The sequence below is a fragment of the Rhinopithecus bieti genome, unplaced genomic scaffold (assembly GCF_001698545.2).
Source record: "Rhinopithecus bieti isolate Rb0 unplaced genomic scaffold, ASM169854v2 scaffold_31527, whole genome shotgun sequence".
Classification (NCBI taxonomy): Eukaryota; Metazoa; Chordata; class Mammalia; order Primates; family Cercopithecidae; genus Rhinopithecus; species Rhinopithecus bieti.
Genome location: NW_016813959.1, coordinates 895,967 through 912,268, shown reverse-complemented (window position 1 = coordinate 912,268; position 16,302 = coordinate 895,967). Strand labels below are relative to the sequence as shown.

Genomic DNA, 16,302 nt, shown 5'->3' with positions numbered 1-16,302 from the left:
TTCAAGCCTTGGTCATTTCCATTTCCCATTGTTATCCCAACGTGGAATGTACCTCATTTCTGGCAATCTGTGCTTTTTTCTTTCTTCCATGAAGCCTTTTCAGGTTAATTCCTTAATGATTTCTCCTTTTCTGTTCATCCCATGTTCAGTAATCCTCCCAATTTCACAGGGCTGTTGAGACTAAATGAACTGATATCTGTAAAGTACTTAGCACAATGCCTGGCAAAGGTTAAGTATTCCACAAATTATAGCTATTAATACCATTCTGTTACTATTTTATTTTCTAACCACCCGGTACAGGACTTCACCCAAAACAGGAGGCTAGTGTAGATAGTTAGAATGCTCATTTTATGCCAACCTGAGTATAAACCACAAGGTTTACTTGATGGCAGAAACAGAACTATCTCTAGTAGGTTCATTTTTGGTCACCTCATTTTAAGAAATAGGTTAAACAGTAATAGTTTAACTTCCATAAATATATTCATTTCAGATCCTTGGAAATAATAAAATTCTGTGATACAGTTCTTAAAATGAAGTAAAGTCAGTATAAAAGCCATCAAGAGCCATTTCTGGCCAGGCGCGGTGGCTCACACCTGTAATCCTAGCACTTTGGGAGGTCAAGGCAGGTGGATCACTTGAAGTCAGGAGTTTGAGACCAGCCTGGCTAACATGGTGAAACCCTGTCTCTACTAAAAAATTAGCCAGGTGTGGTGGCGCGTGCCTGTAATCCTAGCTACTCGGGAGGCTGAGGCATGAGAATCACTTGAATCCGGGAGGCAGAGGTTGCAGTGAGCCGAGATCGAGCCGCTGCACTCCACTCCAGCCTGGGCAACAGAGCGAGACTCTGTCTCAAAGAAAAAAAGAGTCAATTTTTAGATTTTCCTTATCAATCAATTTTTTTTACCATTTTATTTGTATGTTTCTTAACAGAAAACTGTTTTGGGGAAATCAAGTTCCTATTCGCCCTGTTACCCAGAGTGCTTTGAAGGCTCAGCTGACCAAAAGACTTGAGAACCTTGCCCAGCCCAAGGAAGTTTCCTGCCTCTATGTACCTAACAGGTTAGTGTCTGTGTGTTATCATGTTACTTTATCAGAAGGTTTTTTTGTTGTTGTTTTTTGTTTTTGAGATGGAATCTCAGACTGTCACCCAGGCTGGAGTGCAATGGCATGATCTTGGCTCATTGCAACCTCCACCTCCCAGGTTCACGTGATTCTCCTGCCTCAGCCTCCCAAGTAGCTGGGATTACAGTCACACACCACACCAGCCTAATTTTTTGTATTTTTAGTAGAGACAGGGTTTCACTATGTTGGCCAGACTGGTCTCGAACTCCTGACATTGTGATCTGTTTGCCCTGGCCTCCGAAAGTGTTGGGATTACAGGCGTGAGGCACTGCGCCCAGCCTTTATCCCGAGTTCTTAGGGAAAATGGGCATAGAACTTTTATCTAAAAGCCACAAATTGTTCAACGTGCAGTCAGAATTCACTGAGAATTAGGGATTCTATATCTGTTTCCAATCTGATGCTACAAGTAAGCTTTTCCAGAGCAAAATCTAGTATTTAACTATTGCAGACTTGTAATATATTATAATGCTTTGGTTTATGAGGATTAAAAAAATAATAAAGTGAAGGTGTTATACAAGGATACTTCCAGAGTTAGGAAGATATCTCTTCAAGATATCTTTGAAGAATTCTACAGAAGCCATTACTTTTTCAAGTTAGGGTCTCCAATTTTAGAATTAAAGACACTGTAGAAGTTCAGGGGATACTGAAATCACCTGTTGCGACTCTTGCCGAGGACTGGCCACTCCCTTCTCTAAGTTCTCCTCCTCTTGGCTTCAGTGATACTCTCCGCCCTGGCTTCCCTCCCATCTTCTTCACCTTGCCCTCTCAATATCCTTTGTGGGTTTCTGTTTCTTTGCCATTGTTGCCCAGTGTCTTGTCCCTGGATTCTTTCTCTTCCTGCTCTAAACTCTTCCCAAAGGTGGAGTTGTCCTCATAGGAATTTTGCTTCCATTCTTGTGGTGGTGACCTCCAACTCCTGTTCCCAGCCTAAACCTCTCTCCTGTCTCAGAATTATTGACTTCCCCTGTAAGAAAGTGCTACAGGAATCTCCAACTCAACATGTTTGTATCGTTGTTTTTTTTTTTAAATTGAGATGTTGTCTTGCTATGTTGCCCAGGCTGGTCTCGAACTCCTGGGCTTAAGCAGTCTTTCTTCCTTAGCCTTCCAAAGTGCTGGAATTACAGATGTGAGCCACTGTACCTGGCCAGCATATTTGAAACTGAATTACTTTTTATCTTTTTGGAGACAGAGTCTTGCTCTGTTACCCAGGCTGGAGTGCAGTGGCCTGATCTCGACTTACTGCAACCTCCACCTCCTGGGTTCAAGTAATTCTCTTGCCTCAGCCTCCGCAGTAGCTGGGATTACAGGTGTGAACCACCATGCCCAGCTACTTTTTGTATTTTTAGTAGAGAGGGAGTCTTGCCATGTTGGCCAGGCTAGACTCAAACTCCTGGTTTCAAGTGAGCCACCCACCTGGGCCTCTCAAAGTGCTGGGATTACACACATGAGCCATCACGCCTCGCCAGACCTGCTTTTTAATCTAATGTTGAGGTGGATATTTGCTTCAGAATGATATTTACAGGCTACAATCATTGGTGTATTTGTTTACTTGTAAAAGTTTATTCAAGAAGATGAATTCAATAATATTTTCAAATTTCTTAGTGAAGATCACTTCATTTTTTTTTAACACAAGAATACCAGTTGTACATGATTAATTTTATCTTCTTTCTAGAAAATACAGAAATGATCTTTGCATGTTTGGTGACATTTTATCATTATGTTTGGTGGCATGTTACTATTAAATTTAATTCAGCAAATATTTTACTACAACAGAATACCTGAGGCTGGGTAATTTACAAAGAGAACAGGTTTTAGCTCACGGTTCTATAAACAGAGAAGTATAAGAAGCATGGCGCTGGCATCTGCTCGGCTTTTGGTGAGGGCTTTTCATGCTACTTCATAACATGAAGAAGAAAATCAAAGGGAAAGCAGACATGTACAAAGAGGGAAAACCAAGGGGCATCTGGTTTCATAACAACCCATTCTCATGGGCACATTCCTGTCAAAACTAATCCCGGCTCAAGAGAGTGAGAACTCACTCACTACCAAGAATGGCACCAAACCATTCATGAAGCATCCGTCCCCATGACCCAACACCTCCCATTAGGCCTCAACTCCCAACACCACCAAACTGGGAATCAAATGTCTTCTTCTTTTTTTTTTTTTTTTTTTTGAGATGGAGTCTTGCTCTGTCGCCCAGGCTGGAGTGCAGTGGCGCAATCTTGGCTCACTGCAACCTCCGCCTGTGGGTTCAAGCGATTCTCCTGCTTCAGCCTCCAGAGTAGCTGGGATTACAGGTGCCCACCACCTCGCCCAGCTAATTTTTGTATTTTTAGTAGAGACGGGGTTTCATCATGTTGGCCAGGCTGGTCTCGAACTCCTGACCTCAGGTAATCTGCTTGCCTTGGCCTCCCAAAGTACTGGGATTACAGGCATGAGCCACCGCACCCGGCCTGGGAATTAAATTTCGGCATGAGCTTTGGTGGAGGCAAACAAACATATCCAAATTATAGCACAGGGGCAAAGGCAAATAAGACACTATTACTGCTTTTAAGGAGTTTATCATCTATTATGGGGGATATACAAGGTAGATTAAAGTAATAACTAAGAAGCCTTTGGAGTTCAATAAAGAAGAGATTATATTTACTTGGGAGGGATCAAGGAGGAGAAAAAAGCTGAATTTTTCCTTTCCCTAGTCTATCTTCCTAAAAGTATCCTAAATTTTCTTATGATTTCTTCCAGAAAAAATAAATAAAATTATGCATATATGTATCTTTTGCCCTTTAAAAAAAAAAATGCAAAAGGAATCTTTCGTGTGTGTGTGTGTTTATATGTGGTTTATTTCTGGTAAAATCCTTGATCTTCTCTCCTTTAAAATGTGTTCCCCAGACTTGAGCCATCAATATATTATCTTCACAAGCTGCCATATTTGTGTACCATTAAATTATTTATTCAGTATTTGTATTTAAACGACATGTGTCTAGTAAAACTCTTAAAATACCACTCATTCCCTCTAAATTCACTCAAGTGCTACCTAAAACCATTTGGAATACCATTTGCAGTATGTGTGCAACACATTTGCTTCATATTATTTTAGACTTTTCCCTTATATCTTTATTTTACTTAATTCTGTACTGTATAATAAGAATATATTTTAAAAGGCAACAAAAATCTACTGTAGGCTTACAACTCAGAGAAACTATTTTGTCATATTCTAGTCTTTTTTTTTTTTTACTATGGATGTATTTACATATATAGCCTACTTAAAGAGTTAGAGATAATAAATATATAATTTATATAGTGCTTTTGCACTTAAAATCTTTCTAAACGTTTCTTTTAAGGAAGAGTAGATAATTTATTAAGCAGGTAATTCTTCTATTGTTAGAGATACAGTATATTTCCAATTTTTATAGCATATGTAACATTGTTGTGAATGAACTTGTTCGTGCATGAAATTCTCATGAATTTTAAATTATATACATGGACTTGATTGCATGAGTTAATTACTGCATCTAAAGCTAAGAGTGTTGTTAAGGCTTTTTTTTTTTTCTTTTTTTTCTTTTTTTGGAGGCTGGAGTGCAGTGGTGTGATCTTGGCTCACTGCAACCTCTGCCTCCTGGGTTCAAGAGATTCTCCTGCCTCAGCCTCCTGAGAAGCTAGGACTACAAGCACATGCCACCATGCCTGGCTAATATTTTTTCTTTTTTTTTTTTTATCGTATATTTAGTAGAGACAGAGTTTCACCATGTTGGCCAGGCTGGTCTCGAACTTCTGACCTCATAGGATCTGCCTGCCTCGGCCTCCCAAAGTGCTGGGATTACAGGTGCGAGCCACCGCGCCTGGCCTGCTGTTGAGGCTTTTGATGCTCGAATTTGCTTTCAGTGCTTGCTGGTTGAATGATTAAAGCTTTCTGCTAAGTTAGCTCTCTGAGGAAAGACTGTTGGGGGAGGGGAAGGAGATGGGTACAGGCAGTGAGGGAGCTTAAAGTAACAAGAAAAGGATGAAGATACTATTATTTACCTGAAGTCTGGTTTTAGATAAAATACTAGTTTAAGGTGGCCATTTCTCTATCTCTTTCAATATATAACTTTAATAAAAAGTTAACAAACTTTTGCTGGAAAGGGCCAGATAGTAAAGTTAGCCACACAGTCTTTGTTGCAACTACCCAGCTCTACCATTATAGCACCAGAGCATCCATAGACATTATGTACATTAAACATGTATGTGATGCAATACAACTTTAGAATTCTTGGATCTATGTCTATGAGGGATGTTGGTTTGTAGTTTTCTTGTATTGTTCTTGTCTGGTTTTGGTATTATGGTAATGGTGTCCTCATAGAATCACTTGGAGAGTATATAGACTTGGTATTTATTGGTATTTATATAGTGGAATTCTCCAATGAAGTCATGTGGGCCTGGAGTATTTTGGTAAGAAGGTTTTTAAACTATAAATTTATTTTATAGATACAGGGCTATTCAGATGACCTATTTCTTTCTGAGTCAGCATTGGCAGTGTGTGTCTTTCAGATAATTTAATTTCGTTGAAGCCGCAATCTGTGGATTTTTTTTTGTTTGTTTGTTTTTGAGACGTAGTTTCCCTCTGTCACCCAGACTGGAGTGCAGTGGCATGATGTCTGCTCACTGCAATCTCCACCTCCCAGTCTCAGGTGAACCTCCTACCTCAGCCTCCCAAGTAGCTGGGACTACAGGCATGGCATGCACCACCATGGCCAGGCTAATTCTTTGTATTTTTAGTAGAGAGGGAGTTTCACCATGTTGATCTGGCTGGTCTTGAACTCCTGACCTCAAGTGATCCACCCACCTCGGCCTCCCAAAATGCTGGGATTACAAGCATGAGCCACTGCACCCAGCTCATTTATTAATTTCATCTGTTTTAAAATTTATTGGCATAAAGTTGTTCATATATTTTCTTACTTTTGATAGCTATCCAACCTTCTGTGATGATCCCCCCAACCCCTCATTTCTGGTATTAGTAGGTTGTGGCTTCTCTCTTTTTTTGCTGACATTCTGGCTAGAGATCTATCAGTTTTTGGTTCCATTGATTTTCTCCATTATTTTACTGCTTTTTATTTCATTGATTTCTCCTCTGGTCTTTATTACTTCCTTTTTTCTGCTTTTTTATTTTATATGCTTTTCTTTTTCTAGTTTCTTATGGTGGAAACTGAGATCGTTGACTTGAGACTTTTCTTATTTTTTCTAATATAGTCATTAGTGGGGTGCATTTTCCTCTAAGTATTATTTTAGATGCATTCCACAAATGTTGATATACTGTGCCTTCATTTTCATTTAGTTGAAAATACTTTCTAATACTCTTTTTGATATCATGTTTCAGCCATGGATATCAGATGTATATTATTTAGTTTTCAAAACATATGGGGGATTTTCCAGATGTCTTCCTATTGATTTCTAATTTAATACCACTATGGGTAAAGAACATATTTTGCATTATTCTAGTCCTTTTGAAACTTCTTTTATGTCCCAGAATATGATCTATCTTGATAAATGTTCGATGTGCACTTGCAAAGAATGTGTATTTTGCTCTAATGGGTAAAGTGTTCTATAAATGTCACTTAGGCCAAGTTGGTTGGTAGTCTTGTCCAAGTTTTCTACACCCTTACTGATATTCTGTTTACTTACTTGTTCTATCAGTTATCATGATGGAATATTGAAATTTCTGACCATAATTGTGGATTTGTCTATTTCTCCTTGCAATTCTATTGGTTTTTACTTTATGTACTCTAAGCTCTGTTATTAAATGCATAAAACTTCAGAATTACAGTTGAGCATCCCTAATAAAAAAATCTGAAATCCTAAATGCTCCAAATCCAAAACATTTTCCGTGTTGACATGACTGGAAAGTTACACGCCTGACATCGTGTGATGGGTCACGGTCAAAACACAAGCACACAACACATAGTTTATTCATCATCCATAAGGGAAAGTAGACGCAGTCCCCTTTCTGCAGTCTCATGCAAGGAGATCCATGAAAGTTAATCAAATGGTTCAGTGTATACAAACTTTGTTTCAGGTAGAAAATTATTTAAAATATTCTATAAAATTACCCTCAGGCTATATGTATTAGGTAGATTTGAAACAAATGAATTTTGTGTTTAGACTTGGGACTCTTTCCAAGATATCTCATTATGCATATACGTATTTATTCCTCAATCCAAAAAATTAAAAATCTGAAACACTTCTAGTCCCAAGCATTTTGAATAAGGGATACAGTGAACTCCTTTATTATTACAAATTGACCCTTTTTATCATTGGTAACATATGTTTTACTCTGAAGTCTACTTTGTCTGTTGTGAATACATCTATGCCAGCTTTCTCTTCATTATTGTTAGCATGACATATATTTTTTATCCATTTGCTTTTAACCTATTTGTGTCTTTACAAGTACATTTGTTATAGGCAAATTGTTGGGTTTTTTATCCAATCTGATAATCTCTGTTTTTAAATTGAGGTATTTCGATCATTTACATTTACTGTGGTTACTAATATGTTCAGATTTAAAGCTACCAACTTGCTGTTGTTTTCTGTTTAGTCCATCTTTCTTTCGTTCCCCTTTCCCCTCTTTGTTGCCTTCTTATGTATGTATGTATGTATGTATGTATGTATGTATGTATGTATTCGAGATGGAGTTTTGCTTTTGTTGCTCAGGCTGAACTGCCATGGCACAATCTCGGCTCACTGCAACCTTTGCCTTCCGGGTTCAAGCAAGTCTCCTGCCTCGCCTACCGAGTAGCTGGGATTACAGGTGCCCACAGGTGCCTGGCTAAATTTTGTAGTTTTAGTAGAAACAGGGTTTCACCATGTTGGCCAGGCTGGTCTTGAACTCCTGACCTCGTGATCCACCTGCCTTGGCCTCCCAAAGTGCTGGGATTACAGGCATTAGCCACTGTGCCTGGCCTGTTGCCTTCTTTTAAATCAATTGATTTTTTATTATTCCAATTTATTTTCTTTGTTGGTTTATTCACTATAAATTTTTTGTTTGTTTTTTAGTAGTTACTTTACAACTTATAATGTACATCTTCAACTTATCACAGTCTTTCTATCTTTAATTAATTAATTAATTAATTTTTTATTATGCTTTAAGATCTAGGGTACATGTGCACAATGTGCAGGTTTGTTACATGTGTATACATGTGCCATGTTGGTGTGCTGCACCCATTAACTCGTCATTTACATTAGGTATATCTCCTAATGCTATCTCTCCCCTCTCCTCCGACCCCATGACAGGCCCCGGTGTGTGATGTTCCCTTCCTGTGTCCACGTGCATTGTTCAATTGCCACGCTATGAGTGGGAGAACATGCGTGTTTGGTTTTCTGTTCTGCGATAGTTGCTGAGAATGATGGTTTCCAGCTGCATCCATGTCCCTACAAAGGACATGAACTCATCCTTTTTATGGCTGCATAGTATTCCATGGTGTATATGTCCACATTTTTTAATCCATCTGGTCATGATGGACATGTTGGGTTGATTCCAAGTCTTGCTATTGTGAATAGTGCTGCAGTAACATACGTGTGCATGGGTCTTTTATAGCAGCATGACTTATAATCCTTTGGTATATACCCATTAGGGGATGGCTGAGTCAAATGGTATTTCAGGTCAGATCCTTGAGGTAATCGCATACTGTCTCCACAATGGTGAACAGTTTACCGTCCCACCACAGTGTAAAAGTGTCCTATTTCTCCACATCCTCTCCAGCACCTGTTTCCTGACGATTTTATGATCGCCATTCTGACTGGTGTGAGATGGTATCTCATTGTGGTTTTGATTTGCGATTTCTCTGGTGTGGAGTGATGATGAGCATTTTTCATGTTCACTGTTTGGCTGGCATAAATGTCTTCTTGTGAGAAAGTGACTGTTCATATCCTTTGCCTACTTTTTGATGGCGTTGTTTGTTTTATTCTTGTAAATTGTTTGAGTTCCCTTTGTAGGTTCAGATATTAGCCTTTGTCAGATGAGTAGATTGCAAAAAATTTTCTCTCCATTCTGTAGGTTGCCTGTTCACATTCTGATGGTAGTTTCTTTGGCGTGCAGAAGCCTTTAGTTTAAATAGATCCTTTTGTCAATTTTGGCTTTTGTGCCATTGCTTTTGGTGTTTTAACATGAGTCCTTCCCATGCCATATGGCCCGTGAAGTATTTGAGGTTTTTCTTCTAGGTTTTTATGGTTTATTAGGTCTACATTTAAGTCTCAATCCATCTTGAATTATTTTTGATACAGGTAGTAAGGAAGGGATCAGTTTCAGCTTTCTACATATGGCAGCCAGTTTTCCCAGCACCATATAATTAAATAGGGAATCCCTTTCTCCATTCTATGCTTTTTCAGGTTGTCAAGTACAAGATGGTTGTAGATGTGGGTTTATTTCTGAGGACCTCTGTTCGTTCCATTGGCATATCTCCTGTTTTGGGTACCAGTACATGCCTGTTTTGGTTACTGGTAGCTTGTAGTATAGTTTGAATCAGGTAGCTTGATGCCTCCAGCTTTGTTCTTTTGGCTTAGGATTGATCTGGCAAGTGGCTCCTTTTTGGTTCCATATGAACTTAAAGTATTTTTTCCAGTTCCTGTGAGAAAGTCAATTGGTAGCTTAATGGGGATGGCATTGAATCTATAGATTACTTGGCAGTAGGCATTTCAGATATTGATTCTTTCCTATCATGAGCATGGATTGTTTCTTCCATTTGTTGTTCCACTCTTTTATTTTATTGAGCAGTGGTTGTAGTCCTCCTTGAAGAGGTCCTTCACATCCCTTGAAGTGGATTCTAGGTTGTTTTTGTTTTGTTTTTTGTTTTGTTGAGTCAGAGTCTTCGCCGTAGCCCAGGCTGAGTGCATGCCATGATCTTGGGCTCACTGCAAACTCTGCCTCCTAGTCACAGCCATTCTACTGCCTCACCTCTCAAGTAGCTGAAGACTACAGGACCCCGCCACCATGCCCAGCTAATTTTTTTTTGGTGTATTTTTTAGTAGAGAGGAGTGTCAATTATGTTAGCCAGGATGATTCCTGACTTCACGTCCACTGCTCGGCCTCCCAAAGTGCTTGGGATACAGGCGTGCAGCCACTGCCCTGGCCAGGTTTTTGTTTCTCTTTGAAAGCAAATGGAATGGAGTTCACGTCATGATTTGCTCTCTGTTTGTCTGTTACTGTTATAAGAATGCTGTGATGTTTTGCACATTGGATTTTGTATCCTGAGACTCTTGCTGAAGTTGCTTATCAGTTTAAGGAGATTTTGGGCTGAACATGGGTTTTCTAAATATACAAAATGTCATCGCAAACAGGGACAATTTGAAACTGCTCTTTTCCAATGAAATACCCTTATTTCTTTATCCTGGCCTGATTGCCCTAGCCCAGAACTTCCAACACTATGTTGAATAGGATGGTGATAGGCATCCCTGTCTTGTGCCAGTTTTTCAAAAGGAATTCTTTCCCAGCTTTTGCCCATCTCAACGAGAACTTGCCTGTGGTTTGTCATCAAATAGCCTTATTATTTTGAGAATATGTCCATCATACCAGAGATTTATTGAGTGTTTTAGCATGAAAGCTGTGAATTTTGTCAAAGGCCTTTCTGCAACTATTGAAGCGGATAATCTATGTGGTTTCGTTCTTGGTTGTTTATATGCTGGAATTAAACGTACTTGATTGGTATGTTGAACAGCCTTAGCATGCCCAGGGATGAAGCCCCTGATCATGGTGGATAAGCTTTTTGATATGCTGCTGGATCAGTTGCCAGTATTTTATGAGGAATTTTTGCATCGATGTCCATCCAGGGATATTGGTCTAAAATTCTCTTTTTGTTGGTGTCACTGGCCAGCGTTGGTATCGAGATGATAGTTGGGCCCTCATCAAAAGAGTTAGGTGAGGATCCCTCTTTTCTATTGACTTGGAATAGTTTCAGAGGAATGGTACGGCACTCTCCTTGTAGCCTCTGGTAGAATCAGCGCCTGGAATCCCATGTGGTCCTGGACTTTTTTTGGTTGGTAGGCTATTGATTACTGCCTCCGTTTCAGACCCTGTTATTGGTGTATTCAGAGATTCAACTTCTTGTTGTTTTTTGTTTTTTAGTAGTTACTTTAGAACTTACAATGTACTTCTTCAACTTATCACAGTCTATCTATCTTTAATTTATAATACTTAATGTATCGTGTAAGTTTTTTTTTTTTTTTTTAGGCGGAGTTTTGCTCTGTCATCCAGGCTGGAGTGCAATGGCGCAATCTCGGCTCACTGCAACCTCCGTCTCCCGGGTTCAAGTGATTCTCCTGCCTCAGCCTCTCAAGTAGCTGGGATTACAGGCATGCGCAACCACACCCGGCTAATTTTTGTATTTTTAGTAGAGTCGGGATTTCAGCATGTTGGTCAGGCTGGTCTCGGACTCCTGACCTTGTGATTCACCTGCTTTGACCTCCCAAAGTTCTAGGATTACAGGCATCAGTTACCGTGCCCGGCCTAGTGTAAGATTCTTATAATGGTATATTACCATTTCCCTACTTCTGGTCTTTGTGCCGCTGTGATCATACATTTTACTTCTATAACTCTTACAATATATTATTGTTATTTTTGCTTTAAATGGTCAAATCTTTTAAGGAGATTTTAAAATAAGAAAAGTGTTTTATATTTACCTGCGTTCTTACCATTTCCCATACTCTGCATTCCTTTGTGTAGATCTATTAAATCTATACATTTCATTTTGTATTTTTCTTCTTCCTCGAGGACTTTCTTTAATAATAATTTTTTTTTAAAATTGAGATGAAGCGTCACTCTGTCACCCAGGCTGGAGTGTAGTGGTATATTGGTATATTTGCTTAGCACAGTATTTTCAAGATTCATCTGTGTTGTAGCATGTATAAGTACATTTGTTTTTATGGCTAAGTAATCTTTAATTGTATGGCTTTGCCACATTTTATTTATCAATTCATCGGTTGTTAGACATTGGCCTCTTTTTACATTTTGGCAAAAGTAATGCTGCTATGATCATTTGTGTACAAGCTTTTGTGTGAATTTATGTTTCATTCCTCTTGAATATATAGCAGGAGTTGAATTGCTGTTTCACATGATAACCCTATATTTAACTCTTTGATGAACTGCTAGACTGTTTTCCAAAGTGACTGTGTCATTTTATAATCCCACCAGTAATGAATGAGAGTTCCAATATCTCCACATCCTTACCAACACTTGTTATTATCTTTTTGATACAGCCGTCCTCCTATGTGTGAAGCAGTACTCATTGTGGTTTTGATTTGCATTTCCTTAATGATTTTTGATGTTGAACATTTTTTCATTTGTTTATTGGCATTTGAATACCTTCTTTGGAGAAATGTTCATCCAAATCCTTTGTCCATTTTTGAGGCTTACTTTTAATTAAAAAAAAAAAAAATGGGACTGGTGGCTGGGTGTGGTGGCTCATGCCTGGAATTCCACCACTTTTGGGAGGCCCAGGTGGGTGGATCACTTGAGGTCAGGAGTTTGAGACCAGCCTGGCCAACATGGTGAAACCCCATCTCTACTAAAAATACAAACAATTAGCTGGGTATGGTGGTGAGCACTTGTGGTCTCGGCTACTTAGGAGGCTAAGGCGGGAAGATCACTTGAACCTGGGAGGTCGAGGCCATGATTGCCTTGCTGCACTCCAGCCTGGGTGATAGAGTGAGACCCTGTCTCAAAAAAAAAGTTACTGGAGATATCTTTGTTCTAGGGATAAACCCAGTCCCTATTATTCTATTATGCCTGGAAGTGGAAGTCTCTTGTAAGCATTTTAATTTACCAAAGTATTTACTTTAAAAATACTATCATTTGTATTTCATGACCCAAGGATTTCTGCTGTAATACTAAGTGAAAAATTTGAACATAAAACTGTATATATACTGTGATCCTACTTTTATTTTAAAATGTTTATTCCTTAAGCATGCCAAGATATTTCCCATCTCAAGGCCTTTTTCACATTTTCTCCTCTGCCTAGAATGCTTTCCCCATTTTTAAGTCACTAAGATGTTTTAATCCTTTAAGTCTCAGCCTAGGTCTCAGCTTTTCACAGAGACCCTCCCTGACTATTCTCTTCAGCACAACTTTCAACATTCTCACAAACCTACCCAGGAAGCCTCTATCTCTGCTGAATAGTTGATGCCTTCACAGTATTCACCACAACTATTTACAGTTATGTGTTGCTTAATGACAGGGATATGTTCTAAGAAATGCATTGTAGGAGATTTAGTTGTTGTACAAACATCATAAAGTGCACTCACACAAACCTAGAGGGTATAGCCTACTACACACCTGAGCTATGTGGTGTAGCCTGGTGCTCTTGGGCTACAAAGCTGTGCAGCATGTTACAGAATACCATAGGCAATTATAACACAATGGTAAGTATTTGTGTATCTAAACATATCTATACATAGAAAAGGCACAGAAAACTATGGTATAAAAGATAAGAAATGGTACACCTGAATAGGACATTCACTAAGAATGGAGCTTGCAGGACTGGAAGTTGTTCTGGGTGGGTCAATGAGTATGTGGTGAGTGAACGTGAAGGTCCAGGACATGACTACATGCTACTGTAGACTTTATAAACACTGTACACTGAAGTTATACTGTTTATGAAAAAATTTTTTCTTTAATAATATATTCACTTTAGCTCACAATAAGCTTTTTAAAAAATTTTTAATTAATTAATTAATTAATTTATTTATTTCTGAGACAGGCTCTTGCTCTGTCACCAAGGCTGGAGTGCAGTGGCGCAATCTTGGCTCACTGCAACCTCCTCCTCCCGGGTTCAAGTGATTCTCCTGCCTCAGCCTGTCAGGTAGCTGGGACTATAGGCATGCGCCACCACACCCGGTTAACTTTTGTGTTTTTAGTAGAGTCAGGGTTTCGCCATGTTGGCCAGGCTGGTCTGGAACTCCTGAGCTCGGGTGATCCCCCGCCTCAGCCTCCCAAAGTGCTGGGATTACAGGTGTGAGCTACTGTGCCTGGCCTTTATAAGCTTTTTAACTTAAAAAAACAAAAAACAAAAAAAACCTTTTTGACTCTTTTATAATAACACTTAGCTTAAAACACAAACACATTATACAGCTATCCAGAAATATTTTTTCTTTATATCCTTATTATTATTTTTTAATCCAATGGACTCTGCTTTAAAACTTTTTTTTTTTTTTTTCAGAGAAGGTCTTGCTCTGTTGCCCTTACTGGAGCACAGTCATACTGCTCACTGTAACCTCAGCCTCCTGGGCTCACGTGATCCTCCCACCTCAGCCTCCCAAGTAGCTGGGACTACAGCTGTGCGCCACCACACCTGGTTAATTGCTTTGGATTGTTTTGGTAGAGACAGGGCTTTGCCACGTTGCCCAGGCTGGTCTCAAACTCCTGGGCTGAAGCAATCCACCCACCTGGGCATGGTGGCTAGCACCAGTAATCCCAATGCTTTGGGAGGCCAAAATGGGAGGATAATTTGAGGCCAAGAGTTCAAGACCAACCTGGGCAACATAGTAAGACCCCCATCTCTAAAAAAATAAAAAAAATTATCTGGGCATAGTGGCACATGCCTGTAGTCCTAGCTACTCAGGAGGCTGAGACAGGAAGATTGCTTAAGCCCAGGAGTTTGAGGCTGCAGTGAGCATATCACACTGCTCTCCAACCTGGGTGACAGAAAAAGAAGGTACAAACATTAGCCTAGGCCTACAGAGGGTCAGGATCATTCATATCACTATCGTCTACCTCCACATCTTGTCTCACTGGAAGGTCTTTACGAGCAAAACATGCATGGAGCTGTCATCTCCTATGATAAAATGCCTTTTTCTGAAATACCTCCTGAAGGACCTGTCTGAGGCTGTTTTTTTTATAAGTAGAAAGAGTACACTCTAAAATAACAATAAAAATACATAAACCCGTAACATATAGTAAATACATAAACCAGTAACATAGTTGTTTATCATCACTATCAAGTATTATGTACTGTTTAAAACTGGATTTTACAGGGAAGTGAAAAAAAGTATTATGTACTGTACAGAATTGTATGTGCTGATGGGTTTGTTTACAGCAGCATAACCATAAACATGTGAGTCATACGTTGTGCTATGATGTTATGATGGCTACAACATCACAAAGCAATAGGAATTTTTCAGCTCCAGTACAATTCAGTATAATTGTCGTATAGGTGGTTCATTGTTGACCAAAAGGTCGTTACACAGTGCTTGGCTGTATTTTACATTTGGTATTCTCCGCTTGACATAGGGAACAAGCTGCAAGAAAGCAGTGATTATCCTATTCTCCACTGTCTCCTAGTGAGTGCTCCTAACACAGCACCTGGTGCTCAATAAGTATTTTTTGAGTGTATAAATAGAGGGAAAAAAGACTCAAATTATTCCAAGATATTACCCATTACTATCTCTGAATGATGGACTACTGTATGCTTTTTGTTTCTCTCTTAAACTTTATTTTACAAGTTTTCTATACTGAATATTTGTCCCTTTTACAATGAGAAAAATGCAACATACTCTATATTAAAATAATATTTGAAGCTGGGAGTGGTGACTCACACCTGTAATCCCAGCACTTTGGGAGGCCGAGATGGGCAGATCACCTGAGGTCAGGAGTTCAAGACCAGGCTAGTCAACGTGGCAAAACCCTGTCTATACTAAAAATACAAAAATTAGCTGGGGGTGATGGTGCACACCTATAATTCTAGCTACTTGGGAGGCTGAGGCAGGAGAATTGCTTGAACCCAGGAGGCAGAGGTTGCAGTGAGCCGAGTTCGCACCATTGTACTCCAGCCTGGGTGATGGAACAAGACTCTATCTCCAAAAAAAAAAAAAAAAATTAAGTACCTGCTCCGTTGCCAGCACTGTGAAACTTGGATGTGTGGATGACTCTGGGAGGAGGAGAGGCACACAAGGGCAGCAGCAGTACATTCTGTTAATATGCAGCATCTATAAGGAAGAGATATGCAAATATGAAATTAAAAATTAATATAAAAGTTGATTAATAGACTCATTTGAATAGTGCTTTGTGAATTATAAAATAACATACACTTCTCTTGTTTAGCCTTCATAAAACCATACATTGAGCCGGGCGCGGTGGCTCAAGCCTGTAATCCCAGCACTTTGGGAGGCCGAGACGGGTGGATCACGAGGTCAGGAGATCGAGACCATCCTGGCTAACACGGT

General features: G+C 39.4%; 1 protein-coding gene across 2 annotated transcripts in view; it reads left to right on the top strand.

Moving 5' to 3' along the window:
• Positions 1 to 16,302, top strand: part of SPMAP2L (sperm microtubule associated protein 2 like) — an 82,745-nt gene that overhangs the window by 41,901 nt on the left and 24,542 nt on the right. For both annotated transcript variants that reach the window (XM_017849247.1, XM_017849246.1), the window contains exon 4: positions 931 to 1,059. In XM_017849247.1, the coding sequence (XP_017704736.1) occupies positions 931 to 1,059 (129 nt within the window). The remainder of the gene's footprint in view (positions 1 to 930; positions 1,060 to 16,302) is intronic.